At 42.8% G+C, this 25,824-nt stretch overlaps 1 protein-coding gene and 1 long non-coding RNA gene across 5 annotated transcripts in view; both read right to left on the bottom strand.

Annotated features, from left to right (window-relative positions):
• ARHGAP26 (Rho GTPase activating protein 26) overlaps positions 1-7,107 on the bottom strand; it is a 472,115-nt gene extending 465,008 nt beyond the window's left edge. For all 4 annotated transcript variants that reach the window (XM_057540933.1, XM_057540934.1, XM_057540935.1 and 1 more), the window contains exon 1: positions 6,605-7,107. In XM_057540933.1, the coding sequence (XP_057396916.1) occupies positions 6,605-6,758 (154 nt within the window). In that variant the 5' untranslated portion in view covers positions 6,759-7,107. The remainder of the gene's footprint in view (positions 1-6,604) is intronic.
• Positions 7,108-8,806: 1,699 nt separating this feature from the next.
• Positions 8,807-25,824, bottom strand: part of LOC103019822 (uncharacterized) — a 408,498-nt gene continuing 391,480 nt past the window's right edge. The window contains exons 15-17 of the long non-coding RNA XR_009007067.1: positions 23,554-23,698; positions 20,592-20,790; positions 8,807-9,072 (exon numbers count right to left, since the gene is read on the bottom strand). This is a non-coding gene — a long non-coding RNA (uncharacterized LOC103019822). The remainder of the gene's footprint in view (positions 9,073-20,591; positions 20,791-23,553; positions 23,699-25,824) is intronic.

Here is a 25,824-nt window from a genome sequence, read left to right as displayed (position 1 = left end):
AAGTAAATGAATGCTAGGAAAGTATGCATTTTCTAAAAAATATTAAAAAAGAGAGGGGCTTCCCTGGTGGCACAGTGGTTGAGAGTCTGCCTGCTAATGCAGGGAACACGGGTTCGAGCCCTGGTCTGGGAGGATCCCACATGCTGCGGACCAGCTGGGCCCGTGAGCCACAACTACTGAGCCTGCGCGTCTGGAGCCTGTGCTCCGCAACAGGAGAGGCCGCGATAGCGAGAGGCCCACGCACCACGATGAGGAGTGGCCCCCACTTGCCGCAACTAGGGAAAGCCCTCGCACAGAAACGAAGACCCAACACAGCCATAAATTAATTAATTAATTAAAAAAAAAAAGACATCACATGATACCACATGCCATGCCCATCACAGTGTCCCTATGTAAACACAAGGTTTGCCATGCTCTCTCCATCTGTTTAAAAAAAAAGATAGAGACTCATTGGTAATCAGTGCTACCCCCAAAGAGCAACTCTACTGCTTCAAAAAGCCAAGAGATAATCAGACACCCTCATTTGTCTCACTAGCCTACAATGGCTCTTTAATCATATGATGAAGAGAGAAACACAAAACTTCAGAGCACAATACAGAATCTTAGCTATTCTTTGCTACTCAGGACTCAGAGTCTGAAAAACAACGGGGACAATATTCTCACTTAATCTAGCACCTGCTGCATGTTTCTTCTTTCTAGCGTCTAGATCTCCGAACAATTTGCATCTTCACTGCCAGCGTGTCTACTGAAGCACTGAAGGGTCATGTTCAAGAGAAGGCCCTGCAGTCCGTGGTCAGCTTCAAAACTTGGTTGCACAACTTCCTAGCTGTGTGACCTTAGACAAGTTACCCAAACTGTAACGTGCACACAAATAAGAGTATTCATCCCACCAGACAGTGGTATAAAGACTCACGAGACAATGTGTGCACTTAGCATAGGGCCGGGCCCTTGGTGAGTGTTCAATAAACAAGAGCTGCTGGCAAGGTTTCAGGTTTTCTGTTTGCTTGTTTGTTTGTTGAGGAAACTGACAGTGCCCCCAAGGTTTTTACAGCGTATATGTGGTAGAGCTTGGACTAAACATCAGGTCTGCCTGATAACAGAGGCCTGGCTCCTTGCATTGCGCTATGCTCCCCAGATCTGGGTCTCCTCAGGCTGCATATTATGGGCTCCAAGTTAACTCCTCCGAGTCCACTTCTTAAATGAACTCAATACTGATGTGTTCCCTATCTACATAAAAGGGCTGGAGCCATATATAAATGCATTCTTGGAAGGCATCTTGTGGAAGGACTGCTATAAAGAGAATGTTATGTCAATGCCCACTAGAATTACTAATGTCCAGAATACAGACCACTCTGAAATGTGGCATTATCCGTGGAGATGAGTGGCTATCAACCCAGGACCAGAGAAGATTTCTGAAACATTTAAGACAGATATGCTTTTTCTGGAACACATCTGTCAGACTGGGCATTTAGATTATGGCAATTAATGACAGCTTGCACTATATAAGAATGTAGATATAATTTTTACTTTTTTTTTTTTCTGTATTGTGAGTTTAGGGTCCCTATTGAGCCTCATGAATGCCCTCTAGCAGATATTATTAAAACTATTTAGATCTCATTCTTTTTTTTTCCTTAAGTAATGCACTACCTAAATGTTCTTTCTTCATGCCTTAGCAAAAAATCTTATAAGTGTGATCTCACTTAAGTACATCAGACTTTTTATCTGTCTCTCCACCTAGGGTTCAAGTTCCAAAATATAGAATTTTGCTTTGTATATATAGTTATGACTACAGATTTATACAACCCTATTTCTGTTAAAAGATAAATGTCCGTTGAATTTAAGATTTGATTATTGACAGACAAATAGCAGTTAAAATTTATTGTTGTGATTTTTGCTGGCATTCTTATAAAACTACTTATTTCTGTTAAAATTCTCCGTGGTTGCCTTGGAGATGTGATGCAGGTCAGAATTACTAACCTCCGAGAATACAATGAAAAAGGCATGTCATCCCCAAAAAGTCTCATAAAAACTATGGTCTCATAGTTTTTTTGTAAAAAAAAAAAAAAAAAAAAAAGTGTCTCCCGGCAGGCTACCAACCCCAGAGTAAGGCTTTTTTCAGTATCACACACCCTGCCCCAACTTGACTGAAAAGCTCACTGACAGAAAGGGTTGGATCCTTGGTCTTGTTTTGGTAGACTCCTCTGCATCCTTCAAAGTACCATGAACGAGAATGAATCCATCCCCTCCCCCTCGTGAGACACCTGGGTTTTCCCTAGGACATGGTTCAGTCTTTGGGACTCCACCTCTACTTAAACCCCACTGAAGGAGAGCAGCTTATGGGTTCAAAGTTTCCCACCTGAAATTCCAATCAAGAAAACTGTGCCTCAAGATGCTCACCACCATCTAAGAGAAAACTACTAAAATTACACTTCTGATATCCAGAATAGGCAAATCCATAGAGACAGAAAATACATTAGTGGTCGACTAGGGCTGGAGGGCGGGAGGATGGGGAGGGAGGAGTTGGGAGCAAATGGTGGGGAATGACTGCTTATGGGAACGGGATTTCTTTTGGGGGCGATGAAAATGTTCTAAGACTGATTGTGGTGATAGCTGTACAGCTCTGCGAATGTACTAAAAACCGTTGAACTGGATACTTTAAATGAGTGAACAGTATACTAAGGCAAATTATATCTCAATAAAGATATTCTAAAATGTGCATTCCTGCCCCACTCCTCCCACCTAAGACTATCAAAATAAGAGAACTCACTCTATCTCAGAAAGAAGTCAAACTTAAAGGGGTATATCCCCAGCAGCAAGTCCATAAACCAACTCTGAAGGTGGAAACACAGTTCCTGAAAACCCACATCACCTCTCAAAACCAACAGCCTAATTCACTTTCAGTTCTGGGAAACCACATTTGGTTTGCTATCGAGTCCATGAGACAGCCAGACATGAAGTCCAGTGCATTCTGCAAGCTTTTCCTGCAAGGCAAAGGGAGGCAGCCAGCTCAGCCACTGGATGGGTGGGGGGATAGAGGGGTTCATCTAGCAAGAAGATGGAAAATTTAAGCTACCAGAATGTTATTAGGGACAACAGATGTTGAGAGACTTTTTTTTTTTCTCTTTAACTTGTGGGGCTTTTTTTTGTCATAACCATGACTTTATACAAATAGGATTACCAGGCTTCTTCCCACCAGTGGTTAATACATACACAACTGTGTAAGTTACCAACAACTGGCATGAAGAAGGCATGGGCCTTACTCCTTGCATCCACATCAAAAAATGTTCTTTTGGATGGACAATTCTGCTCTTAGTGACTCTTGCTCCGAGTCTTGACAACCCTGAATGCTGGAAGATAATAACAGCTACCATTAATTGAGCAATGCTATGCACCAGGCTTCAAGCTAAGTGCTTTCTTTACATACACTGTTTCATTTTGTGCTCACAGCAACCCTAGGAGGTCAGAGTGGCTACTCCCATTTTACACAGGAGGAGCTCAGGCTTAGTGACTCACCCAGAGTCAATCAGTAAGTGATGGTGTCAAGAATGGAACACAGAAAATCCTAAAACTCTTAATTCTACAAGTCTGAACTTCATCACTGGCCTCTATCATCTTTACAGAAAGAAAAAAGTACTAAAACACACAGAATCCTCTTGACTGAGACACAGATGAATCAAGGAAAGAGTGCCCACAGAAAAGGCCTGGACAAATCAGCACAGAAAAAAGTGACTCGGAGTCACCACATTAAACAAGAACTTTCTCCAAAAGCAGGATTTTTTGAAATGTAGGTCCCAAATTATTTTATTGCTTATCTTCCATGTGTCCAGCCCAGAGGTTCGAACTCCAGGGAAAGACTTCAAGGAGTTCATTTGTTTATCAGATTATCAAGGGGAATCAAGAGACAACAGACCTACACAACAGCTTTGCTTCAGAGTTAAGTGCACAGGCTCTGGAATCAGACAGCTTAGTTGCTGTGATGCCTTGGGCAGGTTACTAATCTCTCTGAGCGTCAGTTTCCTCATTCATAAAGTGGAAGTAGCAAGAATAATGATCTAGCTGAACTTCAGCAATCCCAGTTTTATTGTCTCAGATTAACACACAACGGAAACCTTAACCCAAAGATCTGTGAAAATTAATTACAAAATAAAACCATAAAATTTTAGAGCTGGAAAAGCCTATAAATCATCTAAACCAGTGTTACTTACACAATTATGTATTTATTTTTACGTATGTATTTTTTAAAACACTGGCTTTACATTTACAGTAGTGATAAAGATGATCCAAAGAAAATGAATACACAAATACTAATATAGTGGTATACGATGCAAGAAGCACCTAATGACGACACAATGCCCGAAGTCTGGTAAATAGTAATCACCTCCACCCTTTTTAAGAGGTCACATGACCTGTTCAAGCAGTAGTAAGAATAGAAGAGTACAGTTAGTAGTAGAGCTGGATATTAAGAGATTAGAACACCTAGTTCTCCCCCAAGTTACAGAGCTGGTCCATTCCACTAGACAATTTGAATAACTCTTTAATTTTATCACTGCACTGTTTCCTCCTACCCAAAGAATTCTTACATGCCCTCCCCACTCCTCCAAAAAATAGTAGCAGGCAAATAAACTGCCAGTCACACAAATGCATCCTCCTCAAACTCAAGGCTGAGATACAAAATGCAAGTCCAAATTCCAACAGGCTTGGTCCAGGGGGTCCATTCTGGGCAAGAGGGATGGGGCAGAATTAAGAGCTCAGCATCAGCAGGAACTCCATCTCTGGCTCAGACCATGTGGAGGCTCAGAAACCGCCCTGCAGTTAGAGCAGTGCGGCTCTGGGCTAGTGATTTCTCCAAGTCTGTTTTCTCATTTGTAAAATGAGTAACAGTACATGAGATAATTTGTGGGTGAAGCAGTGCCTGGCATGGAGTAAGTCTTTACATCTACAGGGGCAGCAGAACTGTCACTACTACTTCAGTGCCTGGGGCAATATCTAACACACAGCAAGCACTCCAAATGTTTGCTGAATAAAGCAGAGGCCCAATTAAAGCCAGCCTGAGAGTCACTCAGGGTGACTCATGGGCCCAACCTATAAGTGGGCCCCTAAGTTACTCCAAACCAGGGTCACATATTCCAGAACCTACGATGGTCCTGGTCATTGACAAAAGAAGAGTCTGTTCATATGCTTCAGGTCACAGCCTCCAGCAGAGACCCTGCCTCTGAGGAGCCTTATCACATCAAAGTTCCATGTTTATTTCACCCCAAAACACTGGCACTTGCTGCCCTGGGGCTCCACTGTCTCCCTCTTCATTTTTAGAAGCAACAGGCTCACAAAATGACACCTCAGGCACTTGACTTTACATCTCCTTTATAGAGGCTTGGGGACAATTCTCACAGCTAGGGCCCCACTCTGCCAATGCAAGCTTTATTAGCTGAAAGATACCACCTATTAAGAAATCCATCACAGAGGAAGGAAAAGTCAAAGACAATTCCACTGTCTGCCTTTTTTCCTGATTCTCAAAACTAAAAGATGGACCAAACTATTTTTAAATGGGTAGACTGAAAAGGCACCCATAAAAAGATCTCAACAATCCAAGGCGCTCTTCCCTAGAGCACTCCTGTTTGGCCAGGAGACATTCCCTTGCTCTGCAGAAGACAAGGCAAATCATACACAGAATGCAAAACTCATTTCTCCCCTGCCAAAGGGAAATTTGCAAAAATTGTTTTACAAAAGGTTTGAGGATCTATGAGTTTAAACTTCTCCTTTCTGAGTGAGGACCGAGGACATTCCTTCTCAGACTTCTGAGTTTTCAAGGATATTGGGAGAGGTAAAAAGGGAAGCGAGGGAGCGGGAGAGGGAGAGGATATGTTCGTTCTATTTTTAAACCCTCGCCCACAGTTTAGAGTAAAGGAACACTCTGATTCTGTACTCCCACCCCTACCACCTTCTGCTAAACACAAGAATCAGAACCTGCACACGTACATGGCCCTGATTCTAGATCTGGGGGGTACAGGATGCCAGTACTCCAGAGAATCGCGAGCTGACCGACCATCCCACCCAGCCCTTCTCTGGGCAGCGGCTGTGCCTTTCGGAGAGCACGGCGGCCCTGAGCAGGCTGGCACTGCGCCCAGGGAGCGAAGCAGGCACAACCCGCCTTTTTCCGAGGGGAGGCAGCGCCCCCTTGGCGGGGCCCGCTCCATTCCCAAGGCTGGGCACCCAGGGGTGAGCAACTCTTCCCCAAGGGAGCGGGAGTCGTGGACGCGAAGGGGTTTCCCAACAGGCTGCGGCGCACCAGGCACTCCAGTCCCACTCCCAGGACACCTGTGTGCCGCGCACACCCGCCCGCGGCGCCCCGGAGCGCCACTCGCGCTCGCTCTCCTCCCAGCTACCCCGGAACGCAAACGGCCGGACGACGGATCTTTTCCCTCACCGTCTTCTTGCTAGTTCGCCCATTTTACGTATCCTTCCCGCCCCACTACAAGCATCTACACCCGTCCCTCAGCGCCCGGGGGCAGAAAACCAGCCGGACACGCGACCCCCAGGGCTGAGCGCCTCCCGACGGCCCCTCCCGCCCCGGAACTCCGTCCCCGCCAGGCTCGGGGGCACTCACTCTTGAGCGCGCTGACGAGTGACTTCCCGTCCTTGATGAGCTCCTTGATGAATTTGTTGGTCTTGTCCAGCTCCGCTTCGTGTGACTTGAGCGTCTCTCGGAAGTGCGGGCTGTCGAGGCAGCAGTCGCTGAATTCGAGCGCGGGCAGCCCCATGGTGTCTGCGGCGCCCAGCCGGGGGGCGCGCCTCCCCCGGGGCCCCGGCGGCCCGCAGCCCCGAGCACGCACGCGGCGGGACCCCGGCCGGTACCCGCGACGGCCGCCGGCTCCACAGGTGTGGCGCCGGCTAGCCCTGCGCGCGGTGTCCGCGGGCGCGCACGACTTCCGAACCGAGCCGGGACCCGAACGAAGGGCGGCTGCTCCAGCGGCGTGCAACCGAGCGACCGGGGAGCAGGAAGCGCAGCGGCGGACCCGCAGCGGCGCCGGGAAGGGAACGAGCAGTCGAGCGAGTGCAGCCGCCTCCTCCCCGCCTCCTTCGCCTGTTCGCTCTCCAGCAGCCTCGAGCGCCCTCTCACAGCAGCCTGGGCCGCTCCGCCGGCGTTCAGGCCGCACTAACCTGCTAGCAATGACCTAATCCCAGCCGAGCCAATCAGAGCCCCGCCTCAGCCCGACCCCCGGGCCTCTCGGGTACGCCCGGCCCTTCCGTGGCCATGACCCAATCAGCGGGGTCCGGAGGCGGGGTCTGGGCCAGAGGGCGGGGCCCACGCCACTGCCTAGGTCCGCAGCACAAGCTCCGCCCGCACCCGCCCGCGCGGTGTTGCAGACCCGGAGCCCCGAGCGTGAGCGCTGCGGAATGCCCCGTACCTTGCCGGCTCGCATCCGAGATGGTGCGTCTGAAGGTCTGGGGAGCGGAAGAGCCTAGATGTGCTGAACATGAAAAATCTGGGAATTTAGGGCTGCAGTCCCCCTCACACTTCGGGCAATCGAGCTTGCACTCAAAATGCAGCCCCCTGCCCCAGAGGAACCCCGAGCGCACCAAGCGACCACATCTCCCCTAGGAACAAGCTCCTTCTTCCAGTCGAGCAGAAAAGATTTGCATCTTAAAATTACCAGCTTTTCTTGCCTGCAGTCTTCCCGCCCCCTACAGTCCTGCCCCCTCACGGCCACTCCTGCTCAAAACCCGCCCACGGCTGCTCTCAGCCGAAGGATCTAACATCCTTACGAGAATTTCAGCCGCCTGTTGTTTCACTGCTGGGCACCTAACACAATTTTACATAATTGCGTCCACTGCCTGTCGTCCTTTGCTGCACCGTGAGCTTCAAGAACACGAGCCACCGCAGTTTTCTTGTGCGCTGCGGCATCCCTAACACCTAGAACAGTGGCCGGCATCTAATAACAGATATTGAGCGCTTACCGTGTGCTACGTGTGCTATGGCGATTGATAAATATTTGTGGAATAAATGAATGGATCCTTTCCCGTGTCCCTCTCCACCTCCTACCCCACCCCCACCCCCAGTGCGTTGCCCTGTAGCCCTTTGATTCCACCACAGGAATCAATCCAGGCAGCTCACGCACTGCACTTGCCAGGCTGGATCCCACAGTGTCTAGTGCTGAACTGTGAACTCCTAGAGGATAGGGACTGTCTTGGAATAAACTATTTGTATGTCTAGGAACTAGCAGCCCTCCAGTTAGGTGGTTTTGTGTGTGTGTGTGTGTGTGTGTGTGTGTGTGTGTTTTGTTGCTGTTGTTTTTCACATAGGTCTATGTTTAGGCACTAGGCTAGATGCTAGAGATGCAAAGATGAATAACACAGAATGAACCTGACTGCTACAGGTTAGTGGGAGAGACAAGCGACAAGCAATAGCAATGCTGCATGGTAAGTTAGGATAGAAGGCCTGGGTGCTCGGGAACGTGGAGAAGGGATTGCTAGCTCAGGGGGCCAGAGAAGGCATCGATGTCAAGGTACTGATTTATTAAATGCATAAATGAATGAATGTGATCTATTTGCCAGTTGTAGCTACAAATTCAGACTTGACAGCAGGCCCAAACAGCTATCAGATGGATAATTAAAACCCTGAAAATAGTTGTTCCTCACCTGCCAAGAATGAGAAAGATGTGGAATGGAAATCCCATGAAACTAAATCTGTTTAATGCAATATCTTGAGCACTTAAAAGTAGGTGTTCTGGCTCTTAAGTGATACATAACAAATCACACCAAAACTTAATGGATTAAAACAACTATGATCACTTTATTTTCTCTCATAATCTCTGTGGGTCAGGAATTTGGGAGAGAGCCTGGCTGGGTGATTCTGGCTTGGGGTCTCGCATATGTTTGCAGTCATATGGTAACAGGAGCATCTCCCTCTCTTCGGTGGGCTCAGGACTTCACTGTGTGGTCTCTCAATGTGGTCTAGTTGAGTTTCCTCACTGCATGGCAGCCTCAGCACCCCAGTGTGAACGTCCCAGCTCACAAGAGGAAAGCTGAATTACCTTTTATGACGTAGCCTTGGAAGTCAAACACTTCTTCCACCTTCATTGGGTACAAGCAAGTCACAAGCCAAGATTTAAGGAGAGAGTAATTAGACTGTACCTCCAGATGGGGAAGTAAAAAGAAAGGGAGATATTAATGCAGCCATCTCTGAAAAAAACCAATCTGCCACTGCAGACCTAGCACAAGGCAAAGTATTCAATACATGTTAAATGAATGAAACAAAATGAGGTCCACAATTATTTATTTTTATTCTATTGAGGAATATTGGGCAAACGTGCATAAACATATACGTATTAGTAAGAATAATAAGAAATATTACCCATCATTTGTTAAGCTCTTAGTTTGTGCCAGACACTATGCTAAAATTACGTACATGCATTTAGTCCCTACAAGGTAAGACTGGTACTAGGATAATGCCCATTTTTCAGATGAGAAATTGAGGCCCAGAGTTGTAACTTGAACCAGGTTACCTAGCTAAGAAGAGTGTGTGGCACATACACATACACAAACATATACCTTAATATGCCTGTTTACAAGTGTGTAACTTCTTATGAATTTAATCCAGAATTTCCACAAAGACCTCCCACACTTTCTGCAATATTATCAGAAGAGAATCAGAATGTAGAAGTACTGAGTACAGAAACTGGCCCCTGGAAGGTGCAGCTGTCTCTCTCTCCCTAGAAAATTAGCTCCATGAGATAGAGATTCTGTGTTCACTATACACCCCCAGCACCTAGGACAGCAAAGGGCACTTCAAAACTGCACAATGCCAAAGGGAGGGGCACCTGTTTAATAAGGAAGAAACAATGACTCATGTAACAACATAGGTTGTGGCCATGAATGCAAATAGAACAGAGCAGTTAAGGCCCAGAAATCACTGTCATATGAAATAGAGAAATTATTTAGGCAAAATGATTTGGCCTGCTTTCTTTGGATGAATATCTGAATTCCTTCAAATTAACCAGTTAGTTCAAATACTTCTAGTTTTGATATCAACGCATTTTAAATCCATATTATTTCTGCCTTCAATTGTCCAATTAACTTTTTTTTTTTTTTTTTTTTTTTTTTGTCTGCATTGGGTCTGCCTTGCTGTGCACGGGCTTTCTCTAGTTGTGGCGAGCAGGGGCTACTCTTCGTTGCGATGCATGGGCTTCTCATTGCGGTCACTTCTCTTGTTGCGGAGCACAGGCTCTAGGCGCGTGGGCTTCAGTAGTTGTGGCTCACAGGCTCAGTAGTTGTGGCGCACGGGCTTAGTTGCTCCACGGCATGTGGGATCTTCCCGGACCAGGGCTCGAACCCATGTCCCCTGCCCTGCATTGGCAAGTGGATTCTTAACCACTGCGCCACCAGGGAAGTCCCTCCAATTAACTTTATATCTACCATACAATTACCTCCCATTTGTAGAAAACAGGAAAGCACTCTCACATATGTTATCTCCAAGCCCACACAATCGGAGGTGGGCAAGGGTCACTGGCTCATGATTCCTGAACACAAGCTAGAGAACGGAGCTGGTCTATGATGAAAGTTCATCAGTCCTCACGTAACTGAGGACCAGGGATAGTGTAGCTTCAGGGCAGCTTCTGGCAGTTTAGATGATGACATCAGTATAAGGTCTCTCTCTCCATCACTCCAGCTGACCGTCCTCTGTGATGCCTTCATTTTCAGTGGCTCTTTCTGCTTCTCCAAACTTACATCAAGTACTATTAAGCAGTAAGAGAGTTGTCTTTCCAAGAAGTCTAGCAGAAATTACAAGACTGAAACCAGAGGTGAAACAGCCCCACTCCTAACCCATAAAGCGTTGGGAGGAGTTGTTCCCGCAAAGGACAAGCCAAGTGCTGTTAACAGAAGAGAGAATTAATTGCTGCTGAATAGGCAGAAGCAATAATATGCAGTACACCTGACTGGTCCCCCAACCCCCCCTCAAGATGAGTGCTCCTTCTGCTACATTCTCCTGGTTTTGTAGTTCTAGTTAGCGTTTATGCATTCTTTTGTATAGTTGATACCATATGTCTCTCTACACATGACTTCACCTTTGTGTTCTTAATGGATAAGACATGAATTTTCCTATTTTAAAATACTGATTTGGGGGTAATGGAAAATCTATATCTCGATTGTGGTACATAGGCATCAACATTTTTCAAAATTCATGGCTGCATTTTATTGTATATAAACTGCACCTCAATAAAGTTGGTTTTAAAAAATGATGATGGTGGTGATGTTAACGATGATATTTACTAAGCTTTTGCTGTGTAGTAGGATTCATGCTAAGCACTTTACTGTATTTCCTCACTTAACCTTTAGTAGAATCCTGGGAAATAGGTACTGATACCCTTCATATTGGGTGGGCCATAAAGTGCCTTTGGTTTTTTAAGTAAAAATAAAAGACACATTTTTCATTTTCACCAAGAACTTTATTGAACAACGTATTCACTGTTTTGTTCCACTACCTTCTGCTATTTTTCAGGCAACTTCATAATTCCATCTTCCCCAAATTTTTTATCGTTTTGAGCAAAGAACTGTTCCAGGTGCCTTTTACAGTCTTCCAGGCAATTGAAATTTTTTCCATTAAGAGAATTTTGTAAAGATCGAAATAACTGGAAATCCAAAGGTGGTATGTCCAGTGAATACAACGGATGAATCAGAACTTCCCAGCCAATCTGTAACAGTTTTTGCCTGGTCATCAAAGAAACATGCAGTCTTGCGTTATCCTGATGGAAGATTATGCGTTTTTCTGTTGACTAATTCTGGAGGCTTTTCATCAAGTGCTGCTTTCAGTTGGTCTAATTGGGAGCAGTACTTGTTGGAATTAATGTTTGGTTTTCCAGAAAGAGCTCATAATAGAGGACTCCCTTCTAATCCCACCATATACACAACATCACCTTCTTTGGATGAAGACTGGCCTTTGGTGTGGTTGGTGGTGGTTCATTTCGCTTGCCCCACGATCTCTTCCATTCCACACTGTTGTACAGTATCCACTTTTCATCGCCCGTCACAATTTATTTTAAATACGGAACGTTTTCATTATGTTTCAGTAGAGAATCGCATGTGGAAGTATGGTCAAGAAGGTTTTTTTCACTTAACTTATGTAGAACCCAAACATCAAAGCGATTCACATAACCAAGCTGGTGCAGATGATTTTCAAAGCTTGATTTGGATATTTTGAGTATGTTGGCTATCTCCCGCATGGTACAACGTTGATTGTTCTCAATTATTGTTTCGATTTGATCACTATCAACTTCAACTGGTCAACCCAACCATGCAGCCTCATCCAGCAAGAAATCTCCAGCACGAGACTTTGCAAACCACTTTTGACACGTTCGATCAGTCACAGCACCTTCTCCATACACTGCACAAATCTTTTTGTGCGTTTCATTTGCATTTTTACCTTTCTTGAAATAATAAAGCATAATATGCCGAAATGCTGGTTTTTTCTTCCATCTTCAATATTAAAATGGCTACACAAAAATTCACCAACTTTGTTAAGTCTATTTTTAAATGCACGCTGATATGACAGCTGTCGCATACAATCTAACAAAATTGTTTCAAATGAAGTTAAAGACAACTAAGTGCTACCAGAGCCATCTTATGGAAAAAACCGAAAGAAATTTTTGGCCCACCCAATAGATAAAGCAGCTAAGGCTTCGAGATGTAAGGTGCCTAAGGTCACATAGTTAGTGGTGGAACTAGGCTTATTACTCAAATCTATCTGCCTTCAATAACTATCTCCATACAAGGTGTCTATCAGAAAGACATTTTACACATGTTAAAAAATTGATAATAATAGCCAAATACCTAAAAATGGAATAAAATCACACATGAATGACAGAGGAGGAGAATTGTATGTGTTTTTCCAGGACCTTTTGCTAGTATGTCCCCAATACATCAATCATTATACTAGCCTCTAATTTGTTTTGGCTTTAAATCCCAGGGCCTACAATTCGTGTAGTAGCAACTGATTGAAGCAGACATGAAATTCTCATTTTCCTCCAAAGAAAAGAGTAATCTATCCTTATAAAACCACTGGCTTGCAGTTCTTTAAGGGCGGTAACAGCACTTAATTAACATTCTTTGGCTCAAGAAATCAATGAAACTCATATTACTTCTACTACACAAATCTGTTTTATATGTTAGCAATATTTTTATTTCCATTTTTTTTTTATAGCTACTTTATTTATTTATTTATTTATTTATTTATTTATTTTTGGCTGTGTTGGGTCTTCGGTTCGTGCGAGGGCTTTCTCTGGTTACGGCAAGTGGGGGCCACTCTTCATCGCGGTGCGGGAACCGCTCTTCATCGCGGTGCGCGGGCCTTTCACTATCGCGGCCCCTCCCGTTGCGGGGCACAGGCTCCAGACGCGCAGGCTCAGTAGTTGTGGCTCACGGGCCCAGCTGCTCCGTGGCATGTGGGATCTTCCCAGACCGGGGCTCGAACCCGTGTCCCCTGCATTAGCAGGCAGACTCTCAACCTCTGCGCCACCAGGGAAGCCCTCCATTTTTTAATAATTTATTTATTCTATGCCTGCTGCTTTTCTACCCAATGTCCATTCTCCCATCGTCTTTAGTAAAGACTGAGGAAGTACTTATATAACATTTACTATGTTTCACATACTCTTCTAAACACTTTATAAAACTTCACCTCATAACAACACTCTTATTAGCTTATCTCCATTTTATAGGGGAGGAAAATGAAAATGAATCACCTATAGTCACATAACCACTGAGCAACAGAGCTGAGATTCTAACTGGTAGTGTAGCTCCAGACTTAGGCTATGTTACTAGCAGAACCTCAAGTGCCCAGCTAAAGATTTCAATTCCTCCGGCTTTCACACAGCTGCTCGTGGCCATGGGCCACTTTACTGGCCATTGAGATATGATTGGAAATCTACTGGGTAGGGTTTTGGAAAAGGTTTTTTTTTTTTTTTCATAAGGAGACAACTAACACACACCTTCTGCCCACCTTCCTTCCCTCTTCTTTTTGCCTAGAATGTGGGTCCAATGCATGGAGGAACAGCAGCCATCTGGCAATCATGAGAAGGAATGCCACATGCTAAGGACTGATGGAGGAAGAGAGTGGGAGCCAGATGCCTTGGTGACTTCTGTGAGCCACAACGCTTATCCCCAAAGTGCCTACCTCTCAACTACTCATCACATGAGGGGGAAAAAACATAACCTCTTTAAGCTCCATTCATGGGGTTTGCTGCTACTCAAAGCCAAACACACCCCTAACTGATAAAATGCACTAATCACAAAACCTACTGTTTTACCTCCTCCTGAAATTTGGTCATCTGCATTAATATGTGGTTCTTAGGTAGTTTCCAAAATGGAAAATTATTACTTTTAAGGATGTTTTCTTTTTTTTTTCTTTTCCATTATGCTTTATTACAGAATATTGAATATAGTTCCCTTTGTTATACATTAGGACCTTATTGTTTATCTATTTTATATGAGTAGTTTGTATCTGCTAATCCCAAACTCCCCATTTATTGCCCCCCACCCCCTTTCCCCTTTGGTAACTGTAAGTTTGTTTTCTATGTCTGTGAGTCTGTTTCTGTTTCATAAATAAGTTCATTTGTGTCATACTTTAGATTCCACATATAAGTGATATCATATAGTATTTGTCTTTCTCTTTCTAACTTAACTTCACTTAGTATGATAAACTCTAGGTCCCTCCATGTTGCTGCAAATGGCATTATTTCATTCTTTTTTATGGCTGAGTAGTATTTCATTATGTATATATGCAACATCTTCTTTATCCATTCACCTGTCAATACACATTTAGGTTGCTTCCATGTCTTGGCTATTGTTAATAGTGCTGCTATGAACACTGGGGTCCATGCATCTTTTCGAATTGGAGTTTCCCCTGGATATACGTCCTGGAGTAGGATTGCTGGATCATCTGGCAACTCTATTTTTAGTTTTTTAAGGAACCTCCATACTGTTTTTCATAGTGGCTGCACCAATTTATAAATATTTTCACCAACAGTGTAGGAGGGTTCTCTTTTCTCCATACCCTATCCAGCATTTTTTATTTGTAGACTTTTTAATGATGGCCATTCTGACCACTGTGAGGTGGTACCTCATTGTAGTTTTGTTTGCATTTCTCTAATAATTAGCAATGTTGAGCATCTTTTCATGTGCCTGTTGGCCATCTGTATGTCTTCTTTGGAGAAATGTCTATTTAGGTCTCCTGCCCATTTTTTGATTGAGTTGTTGTTGTTGTTGTCATTGTTGAGTTGTGTGAGCTGTTTGTATATTTTGGGAATTAAGCCCTTGTCGGTTGCATTGTTTGCGAATATTTTCTCCCAGTCCATAGGTTGTCTTTTCATTTTGTTTATGGTTTCCTTTGTTGTGCAAAAGCTTGTAAGTTTGATTAGATTTCACTTGTTTAATTTTGCTTTTAGTTCTATTGCCTTGAAAGACTGACTTAAGAAAACATTGGTACAATTTACGTGAGGGAATGTTTTGCCTATGTTCTCTTCTAGGAGTTTTATGGTGTCATATATTTAAGTATTTAAGCCATTTTGAGTTTATTTTTGTGTATGGTATGAGGATGTGTTCTAACTTCACTGATTTACATGCAGCTGTCCAGCTTTCCCAACACCACTTGCTGAAGAGACTGTGTTTTTCCCATTGTATATCCTTGCCTCCTTTGTGGAAGATTAATTGACCGTAGGTGTGTGGGTTTATTTCTGGGCTCTCTATTCTGTTCCATTGATCCATATGTCTGTTTTTGTGCCAATACCAAACTGTTTTGATTACTGTAGCTTTGTAGTATTGTCTGAAGTCTGGGAGTGTGATGCTCCAGCTTTATTCTTTTTCCTCAGGATTGCTTTGGCCATTCTGGGTCTTTTATGGTTCCATATAAATTTTAAGATTCTTTGTTCTAGTTCTGTGAAAAAATGTCATGGGTAATTTGATAGGGATCACATTAAATCTGTAAATTGCTTTGGGTAATATGATCATGACCATTTTAACAATGTTAGTTCTTCTAATCCAAGAGCATGGGACATCTTTCCATTTCTTTGAATCATCTTCAGTATCCTTTATCAGTGTTTTATAGTTCTCAGACTATAAGTCTTTCACCTCCTTGGTCAAGTTTATAAGAAAGTTTTCTTAAACATTTAGAGTAAAGACAATATCTGATTTACAGGGCAGGAATGTGTATTAAATGAGGAAAGATATTTAAGAAAAACAATAAACCATTAATAAACATAAACTTATTCAAAAGCTGAGATGAAACCAGAAAATTGTCAGAAGACAATTTCAGTACAGCCTCAGGGTCACTTGGATCAATAAAAGTAACTGGCCTATTTCTTACCATTGTTGCTGCTGAAATGACCATTAATCAGCTTACTTACACAAAATAACCTAAACTAAAGTAGGCCCGTACACCTTGCTCTCTTTCTTGCCTCTGGATCTTCTCATACATGTGCATACTTTAAATGCACATTAGCATATTAGAGGTCCTGAGAAGTCCTGCAGTAAATAATCCTGTGAGATTTTGCTTAACCCAGTATTTCTCATATTTCTTGGAACACAGAATCCTGTTTTTCCTCCAGTGTTACATTCCACACAGTGCTCTAGGAAACACATTCAGGAAATGAACAATATCACAGACAACAGGAATAGGGACATAAGGAGAAAGGGTTAATTGTTAATCTTTTGGTTGCCATTTCAGTGGTTACAAAATAGAAATTTTGTCATGGGGAAATAAACTTTCTAAAGCAACTAGAAAACTACCATATCCAACTTTAAATACTTATTAATGGATGAACTTTTCTTCCATGGGAATTCATATTCTGTTAGATGGCTCTGGTTTTGAGGTGATGCTGTGGTTTTTAGTAGGTGCCTGGGTCTATTGAAGGTGGCACTGTTGGGGGCAGAGGAGGGCAATATTTCAAAAGAGAAATTATTCCATCACTTTCTTCTAGGGAGAAGCCAGTATGAAAAATCAATACTAAAATGGGTTACCTTCATCTGAACACTAGGCAAAGAGGATATAATATCTGCTGTATCTACAACAGTGGGTGATGGCAGATTTATTTATTTTTTTAAAATTTATTTTATTATTTATTTATTTGGCTGTGTCGGGTCTTAGTTGCAGCACACGGGATCTTCATTGCGGCATGTGGGATCTTTCGTTGCGTTGCACGGGCTCTTCATTGCAGCGTGCAGGCTTCTCTAGTTGCTTTGCACAGGCTCTCTAGTTGTGGTGCACAGGTTCCAGAGCGCGCGGGCTCAGTAGTTGCAATCTGCGGGCTTAGTTGCCCTGCGGTATGTGGGATCTTAGTTCCCCAACCAGGGATTGAACCCGCATCCCCTGCACTGGAAGGCGGATTCTTAACCACTGGACCACCAGGGAAGTCCCAGATTTCTTTTATTTTCTTCCCTACTTCCCTTTGTATTTCTTTTCCAGAATTCCCCATCATTATATTTTTATTACCCAAAACTCATCTATAAAAAAATTTTATTACAAAACTCATGGCTGTAATACTCTCAAACTAAAATACTAACATTTTCCAATTTAAAAACTAGACATATTTTAAAGGTTGCGTTGTCTAAAAAGTAACAGTGTGAACTACCCCTATGCTTCCCAAAGCTGGTCTGATGACCTGGGCCTGCCCAGAAAGAAGTTTTCTCTGATCTGTCATGAAATGAAAAAAAAAAAAAAAAAACCACCAGTGACTGTGTAATGAGTTTTTTATGAAGCTACATGTATTCCACTTAAATGAGTGCTTTTTGAGATATGTCCTTCCTACATATTTGGTATTGGTATACTCATTTTTTGGTATTAACGTACTCCTTTTTTTTTTTAAGATGATGAGTGAAGATAGTAGCTGTAGTCTTTTTAAATATCCTTTGGCAAATTAAAACTTGGAAGTCCTCTGTCCCTCCAACTTTGTTTATTGTTTGTTTTATCTTTTATTTGATGGTTAAGAAAAAGTGACTTGGTCCAAGGGAACCTGTGTGTCTTGTTGGCTGCTGTGTTCCCTGTGACCTGCAGAGAGGCTAGCAATAGTAGACTATCAACACAGTTTGACAGATGTTAAAAGTTTGAGGCACATTAAAATCTTCAAGAGTTTATTTGAGCAAACATCAATTAGAATTGGGCAGCATGAAACTGGGAGTGGTTAAGAGCACTCCACCCACAGGAGCGAGGAGCGATGACTCGGAAGCAAAGCAAAGAAACTATTTGATTGGCTATAGCTTAAGTGGTTGCCTTATTTGGGAAAGCCTCGTTGGCTGTTTGTGATTGGTTGTTCTTAAGTTTCATTTTCTCAGATTCCAGTGCACTGACTGGCTTGGTTTAGGTTTTGGTTACACAGGCCACCAAGGCATTAGAGCCACCTCAGTTTGATGGCCTCCTTGGCCTCCTTGTTTAATTTCTTTAACACAGACTAACCGGAGGTTGGCAGACTTTTCGATAAAGGGCCCCACAGGGTCTGCTGCACCTACCTGACTCTGCTGTCGTGACAGGAAACCAGCCATAGACTACATCAATGAAGGAGTTTGGTGGTGGTGTCCCAAAGATCTTTACTTCTGGACAGTGAAATTAGAATTTCACATAATTTCCATGTGTCACAAAATATTCTTCTTTTTATTATTCTTCCCATTTAAAGATGTAATACCTATTCTTAGTTTGTAGACCATACAGAAACAAGCAGTGAGCTAGATTTGGCCCACAGACCATAGGATACTGACCCTTGGGCTAACCAAATGAAAGAATGAGTGACCAAACACAGAGTAAGGCTAGAAATTCCAGAGGTGTAGGTCCCAATCCTTCCTTGGCACTGAGTAACCATGACCAAATTAAAGCACTGGAATAACCTGTTTTCCCAGCTCTAAGTTAGCGAAAGCAATTCAAATCTATTTCTTAGAGCTACTGTTACTGATAAGTATTATAAATGACAGTGGGGAAACATTCTGCAACTAAGAAGGATCAAATAATATATCCGTGAATATAAAAGAGAAAATATTGACAGTAGATAGATCTACTAAATTGATTTAAAAGATTTAATTTCCTACTGTTTTCAATTTTAAAAAATGATAAAAGCAGGAGTCCCACTGAACGCCAATGAATTATCTTTGAACTGAACTATTTATGGAATTACAGAACCGTGGAGCTTCAGAATAAAAAGAGGGACTTCCCTGGTGGTAGAGTGGGTAAGACTTTGTGCTCCCAATGCAGGGGGCCTGGGTTCGATCCCTGTTTCAGGAACTAGACCCCACACGCATGCTGCAACTAAGAGTTCGCATGCTGCAACTAAGAAGCCCACATGCTGCAACTAAGAGTCTGCATGCCACAACTAAGAAGTCTGCATGCTGCAACTAAGAGTCCACGTGAAGTCCACATGCCACAATTTAAAAAAGAAAGAAAAAAAAAAAAAAGATCCTGCATGCCACAACGAAGATCCCACATGCCGCAACTAAGACCTGGCACAGCCATAAATAAATAAATAAATAAATAAATAATTTTAAAAAGAAGAAGAACAAAAAGAGATTATGGGAAACATCCAGTGCAATCTCATTGTTTTAAAGGCAAGGAAACTGAATACTAGGGAAGATACTTCCCCAAGGTCACTTATTTAGAGAATGAAAATAGTCTAATAAGAAAAGATACCTTCTGAAGCCTGAATCAGAAATAAGGTCTTATAATGAAAGGAACATAGGGTTTCCATTCCTAGGTTTAAACACCGGCTTTGACACATGGTTTTGAATCTCAGTTACTTAACTGAGTCTCAATGTCTTCATCTTCAAAACAGGAATGATAATTAATATCTCATAGAATTATAGTTAAGAACAAGTAAAATAATATACACAGTACACTGTCAGGCACACAATAAATGCTCAATAAATTATAACTTGAATTTCTATTATATGAACGTTTAAAATCTCACAATTTACCACACCTGCTAAAAAAAAAATATTAAATTTGTGGTTTTTAAGCTGAGCTAAGAAATAAGACCTAAACATTTGATGCTCTACCAAAAATATTTTTATCTTTATTAGTTGAAATACTTCCTTGAATTTCTGTTTATAGCATTCCTGGAAGACAACGTAAGGCTGTTTTCAAACTTGAAATCACCAACATACTTTCACTTTAGGAAGGGATTTGCTTGACACCACTTAAAACAAGTTTGTCAGTGAAATACCCCAAAGATTATTCAACTACAGAGAAATCCTAGCACCTCTAAACTTGTATTTTTGTTTCTTACCTGACAAAATTTTGTGAAGATAAGGAATGTAGTACTTAAAACCTAGTTAAGAATGTCCTCAAATCATCTTTTTCAAAGGAATGCCAAAAGCAAAATCTTGAACGTTAGACAGACGTGGGTTTTAACCAGAGCCCTGCCACTTGCTAGCCGTGTGACCCTGGAGTTAATCCATCTAAGTCTCGAGATTTTTAAATGTAAGATGGGGATAATAACAGTACCTACCTCACAGGAATTTTGTGAAGATTAAATGATAGGATGCATATAAAAAGCTTACTTAGACCAGTGTCTGCACTGCAGTAAGTGTTCCCAAAAAAATGTTAGCTAAATTAAATGGTAACTAACCACTTTGTTGGAAGATGAACTCTGATAAGTCCCCTTTTAATAATCTTTTGTTTCCTCTGGCAGATGTTAGGTGAAATTGTAAAAGATTGATTTTTCAGCATAATCCCATAAATTGTCGAGGGCGGGTGCTCACGTAAAGATGGAACTGGAGGTAGGTTTCCGCCCTTGTTCTATAAGAGGCCCAGGTTCATTTCAGGACCTAAAAGAAAAAGATTTGCTGGTTACTTTGGAGACATCAGGATCTTAGTCTTCAGAGAAGCTTCCCTGTCCTCCTACTGGAAACTAGTCCCCAGTCTTAGTCTTCATTGTTCTTCTACATCTCAGACCCCTGATTGTTTTCTTCAGTGTAGACATAACAATTTGAAGTTATTTTGTTTATTTGTTGACCCCCTACACACATTGTCTCCCTCTCTCCCACTCCTCCCCACTCTGCTAGAATGTAAGCTCCCTGTTGGCTAAGGTGATGCTGCGACTGTGTGGTTCATGGCTGTAACCTCAGGGCCTAGGACAGTGTCTGTGTATTGTAAATTCCCAGTAACTATCTGGTGAATGAATGAACGAATGAATAAATGAATGATTTTATGAATGGGCAGCCCTGGCAGGTGCTCAGTGCTTCAGGCTTTCCTTAGAAGTGTAGAAACGAAGGTGAACTGATCTTGTAGTGGCCACAAGAGGAAAAGAGAACTAGTAAAATTCACGACCACCCAGACCCAGTAATGAAGTCTGGGACCACATGGACTCAGAATTTCTAGGGGGAGGGAACAAAGGAAATATATGGTAGCTGGGCGACCCCAGGCCAAAAAAATTATACACACACACACGCATGTGTGCATGCATACAGAAATACACTATCCAGTGAGACTTGGGGTAAATTAGAACTTGGTAGGTTGTTTCTTATTTCAGGCACAATAATCTTTCTTTACTTGGCCTCTGGGTCACCACCCACTCACTGCCTCTTGGGTCTCCTTTCTCACTGGTCCCTCTCCTCCTTAGTTTCCTTTGCTGATTCCTCCTCATTTTCCCAACTTCTGAACACTGGATCATTCCAGGTTGATCCTCAAACCTCCACTCCATACACACCTCCTAGATGACCCCAACCTGCCTCATGGCTGCAAATACCATCTGCACACTAATAACCTCCAAATATCTATCCTCACTTTGACCTCTCTTCTGAACTCCAGGCAGGTACACACAACTTGAATGCTCAATACTCTCCTTGTATTACATATCTAAATAGACATCTCAAACTTAAAAAGAGACCAGAACTGAACTCTTGATTTTCTCCCCAAACCTGCTCTTCCCAATGGCAAATCCATCCTTGCAGTTGTTCAAGCCAAAACCCTTAGAGCTGTCCTTTTCTTCCCTCTCTACAATCCACATCTAATCACTGCCAAATTCTCTTGACTGAGTCTTCAATATACACCTATAATCTGACTACTTTTCTACCCCCTGGCTACCACGCTGGTCCAAGCCACCATCCTCTTTTGCCTAGATTATTACGGCAGCCTCCAAACTAGTCTCTCTACTTCTGCCTGTGCTGCCTGTAGTTAAGTCTCCTCCAAGCAGCCAGATTTAAATTGAACATTAAACATTAAATTGCATCAATAATCTCCTCTGAGCAGAACCCTCCAATGGTTTTCCATCTTTCCAAAGTAAAGGAAAAGCATGATCTGACCCAGGGTACCTCTTCTCATCTCATTTCCATCTTTTCCCCCAACTCACTCTGCTCCAACTGGTTGACAATCCATATGGACTTCAAATTAATTTAGAAAATATAAGTCTGAAAATTTGGGAAAAGGCTTAAAAGATCTGACTATAAGTAAATAAACTGTTTACGCTGGAGAAATGCCTGATTTTTTTAATTAGTCATTCTCTGATCCCATCAGATCAGCATAAATATTTTAGGGTCTTTAACATTTGCCTGGAGTTAATCTTTTGGGCCAGAAAATGGAAATTAGATTACCTCCAAGTTTCTGCTGATAACCCTGGACGATCTTGATCTTGGTCTTGAATAACATACCCTTTAGCTTTCAGTATTTTAAGGGGTGCCTTTTTCACACTATAAAAGTACCAAGGCTAAAACACCTGCTCTACTTAAGAGGAAACATAGACTTTCAACAGACATTTATGGAAATCCTACTGTGTTTCAGGTACTGGCTAGGCATTGGGGAATCAAGGGTGAACAAGACATGCCCATGTCTTCAAGGAACTCACGAGAGAAACCGGGTGGCAGCAAGAGGACCTGATCTTAATAGTGCAATGACAGAGGGATGCCCAGTGTGCTATGAAAGCCGACCAGAGGACACCCAGCTCAGCCTGAAGAGGATTGGCAAGGCCTCCTAGAGGATATGGAACCTCAGCTGAAGCTTAAATTATGTGCAGAAACGGGGGTATAGGGTAGGTCATATTCCAAACAGGAGGTACAGCATGAGCAAAGCCAGGAATCTCTGTGCTGTGTGTAGGAAACCACAAACGTTCGAGGCAAACCACTCTTCAGGTGAGTCTGGAAAGGAAGTCAGAGAGCAGGACACAGGGAACTTTATTTAGCATTTTAAGGAGTATGATCTTTGTTCATAGGCAACAGAGAGCCACTGAAGCAGGAGAGTGTGACTGCTACACGAACACGCTTAGAGGCAGGCAGACCAGTAGGGAGGCTATGGCAGCGTCCAGGTAGAAGGTGCTGCAGGTCTGAATTAGGGCAGGAGCTGGGCAGATGGGGGAGAAGGAGACAGACTTAAAAAATATTGAGTTAAAATTAGTGGAACTTGATGTGAAGGAGACAAGAAGGAGGAGACAAGGATAACACCGAGGTTTCTGTCCTTGAGGGTATTACCAAGTACAAGTAGTAATAGGATCAGGCAGGAAGATGATTTCATTGTTAGGTATGTTGAACTTGAAACATTAAGGTAAAAGCATTCATTCATTTGTCCATTCATTCAAGAACTATTTATAAAGTACCTACCTTGTGAATGTCCAAGCGTGAATCTGAAGGGAGAGGGGTCCGGACTTCAGAGAGTTGGGTGTCATTAGCACATGGGATGGTCAGGAGTTAACCTTCAAGGATGGTTGGCACAGTACCTGGCACAAAGGACGCTCTCCTTGGGTACCTGTTGAAAAGAATGAATGAAGAGCTACCCTGTGAGAGTTTGTAAGAAGAGAAGAGCTGGGAATCGACAATGAAGCTCTAGAAAACATCAATGGTTCAGGGTTGGGCAAAGGATACAGAAATGGAGTAGTCAGAAATGTGGGGGACTGGAAGGGTGTGGTGTCATGGAAATAAAGTGAGGTACACATAGGACCCAAGTACACACACATTATCAGGTATTAGAAAGGCTTCATGAATGATTTCTAAGTTGAAGGTGAAATAGGTCTCTAGAAAAATCTAGATAAAAATGAGCATTTCTTTTTTTCTAGAGTTTTGGAACCTTGAAATCCAAGGGCTACTGGGCAATAGTTGAATTTCTAGTTACCAAATTTAATTACCAAGTTTGTGCTATTCTGTGCTTTTGCTTTAAATCACTTTGGATAACTGTTTTTTTTTTCCATTTACAATGATTAGTTTCTGTTCTTGGTGTTAACTCCCTAATGCTGATTTAAACCAGAGGATATAACTTTGTCAGTATGAGAACTGAATGTATAAGACCTGCTGATAGCATTTAGTTAGTATTATTTTCATGTGCTGGTGATAGAGATGGTGGCTTCTGGTCAATTCTATGTGAGTGTGGTGATTACTGGTTGCAGACATCTGATCATCTGGTTTTTGATTGTTTTCATTTTGTTTTGTTTTTTGCCTACCCAGCATCCATACCCATTTTTATGGTAACGGCACCTGAGTTTTTCTTGGGGAACCACTTTCTTCCCCATTTCTAGTCCAGGTCATTTGGGTGGAGCTGACTGCACTGGGCTTCAAGGAGAGGGCATGTGACCCAGAGTTGGTCAATAAAACACTGCAACCCCCTGGGTCCAGTGACCGGCTAAAGAACGGGCACATGACCAATCAGGCAATGAGATAGTATTCTTGGACTTGCTAGAGAGACCAGGCCAAAGATATTCTTTACTGAACTTAAAGCTGGATGGGTATACACCAGGAGCTAACGTGAACCACTTCATCATGGGGAGAGCCTGTCTGAGAATGAAGCTAATACAGAGGAAAGAATTGCTGAGAGATGAAGAAAGAGAGAGAGACTAAGTACTAAAGGCATTCTTGGAAATCCCAGATCTGGCCACACCTGAAGCTACACTTCTCAATTACGTGAACTAAAAAATTCCCTTTTTAAACTTTGGCAACATTTTGTTAGCCTTTCCACCACTTGCAACCAAAAAGTCCACATGAGAGACACAATACCACCTCTCTTCTTTCTGCTTCACCCACCAACTGGAAATCAACTGTCTAAAGTCAAAGTCATTTCCTTCGGCCAGCCATCCTATGAATGCAATCCACACTACACTCGGCATTTTCAGGTCAGCCTCTCGTCACCTCCTGCATCAGCCTCCCTCTCCACTTCTCTACTTTGTGTCCCAGAGCTCTATTCACCACTTGAACTCACTGAACTTACAAAGCCCTAAGTTCTAAGATCCACCGCTGTGGCCCTCACTGCTTCCCACGGACTCTTCCTGTTTATTGTATTCACCTACAACAGGCTCTTTCTACCCTGCCAATTGTTTGTTTTAATAAGTAGAGGCAGGACTGGATGGAAGCTACTTCTGTGCCCAGGCTTGGAAAGCCCACTGCCAAATGGTTGGGTTCTGGCCACCACCCAACACCACTCGGTACACTCTGTTTGAGCTCAAGTCTTCTTGTCTCAAATGTCGTACCTGCTGCTTTTTTTCCCCTCTCTCCTGATGACAAGTTTAGCCTGATGTGATTCCCAACTCTGTCATCTCTACTGTTGCCATGGCACCCAGGACCTTTGCCATTTTCCCTCAGGAATCTTGGGAATTTCTGGGAAATCATACCTTAGTGGTCTAGAAGAATCTAGCTTCCAAACACTATTTCACAACTACCAAGATGACACTCTCTCTCCTCAAATAAGGTTGTATCCCCTTTTCCTGCCTCCAAACAGGCAAGGCACCTGTTTGGAGACACCTGCCAAGAATGGAAAATAACTTTCTTCAGAATTATATAAGAGGATAAGAATTTTTCCTTTGGCTTTTTCCTGAAACACAGGGAAATAACAAAGGGACCAATGCTTCTCTGAGTGCAGATGACAAGGTGATCTCCTTCTTCTGCTTT

This window comes from Balaenoptera acutorostrata, chromosome 2 (genome assembly GCF_949987535.1).
Source record: "Balaenoptera acutorostrata chromosome 2, mBalAcu1.1, whole genome shotgun sequence".
Taxonomy (NCBI): Eukaryota; Metazoa; Chordata; class Mammalia; order Artiodactyla; family Balaenopteridae; genus Balaenoptera; species Balaenoptera acutorostrata.
Note: the sequence above shows the minus strand (reverse complement) of the source record. Positions and strands in the feature narration are given on the sequence as shown.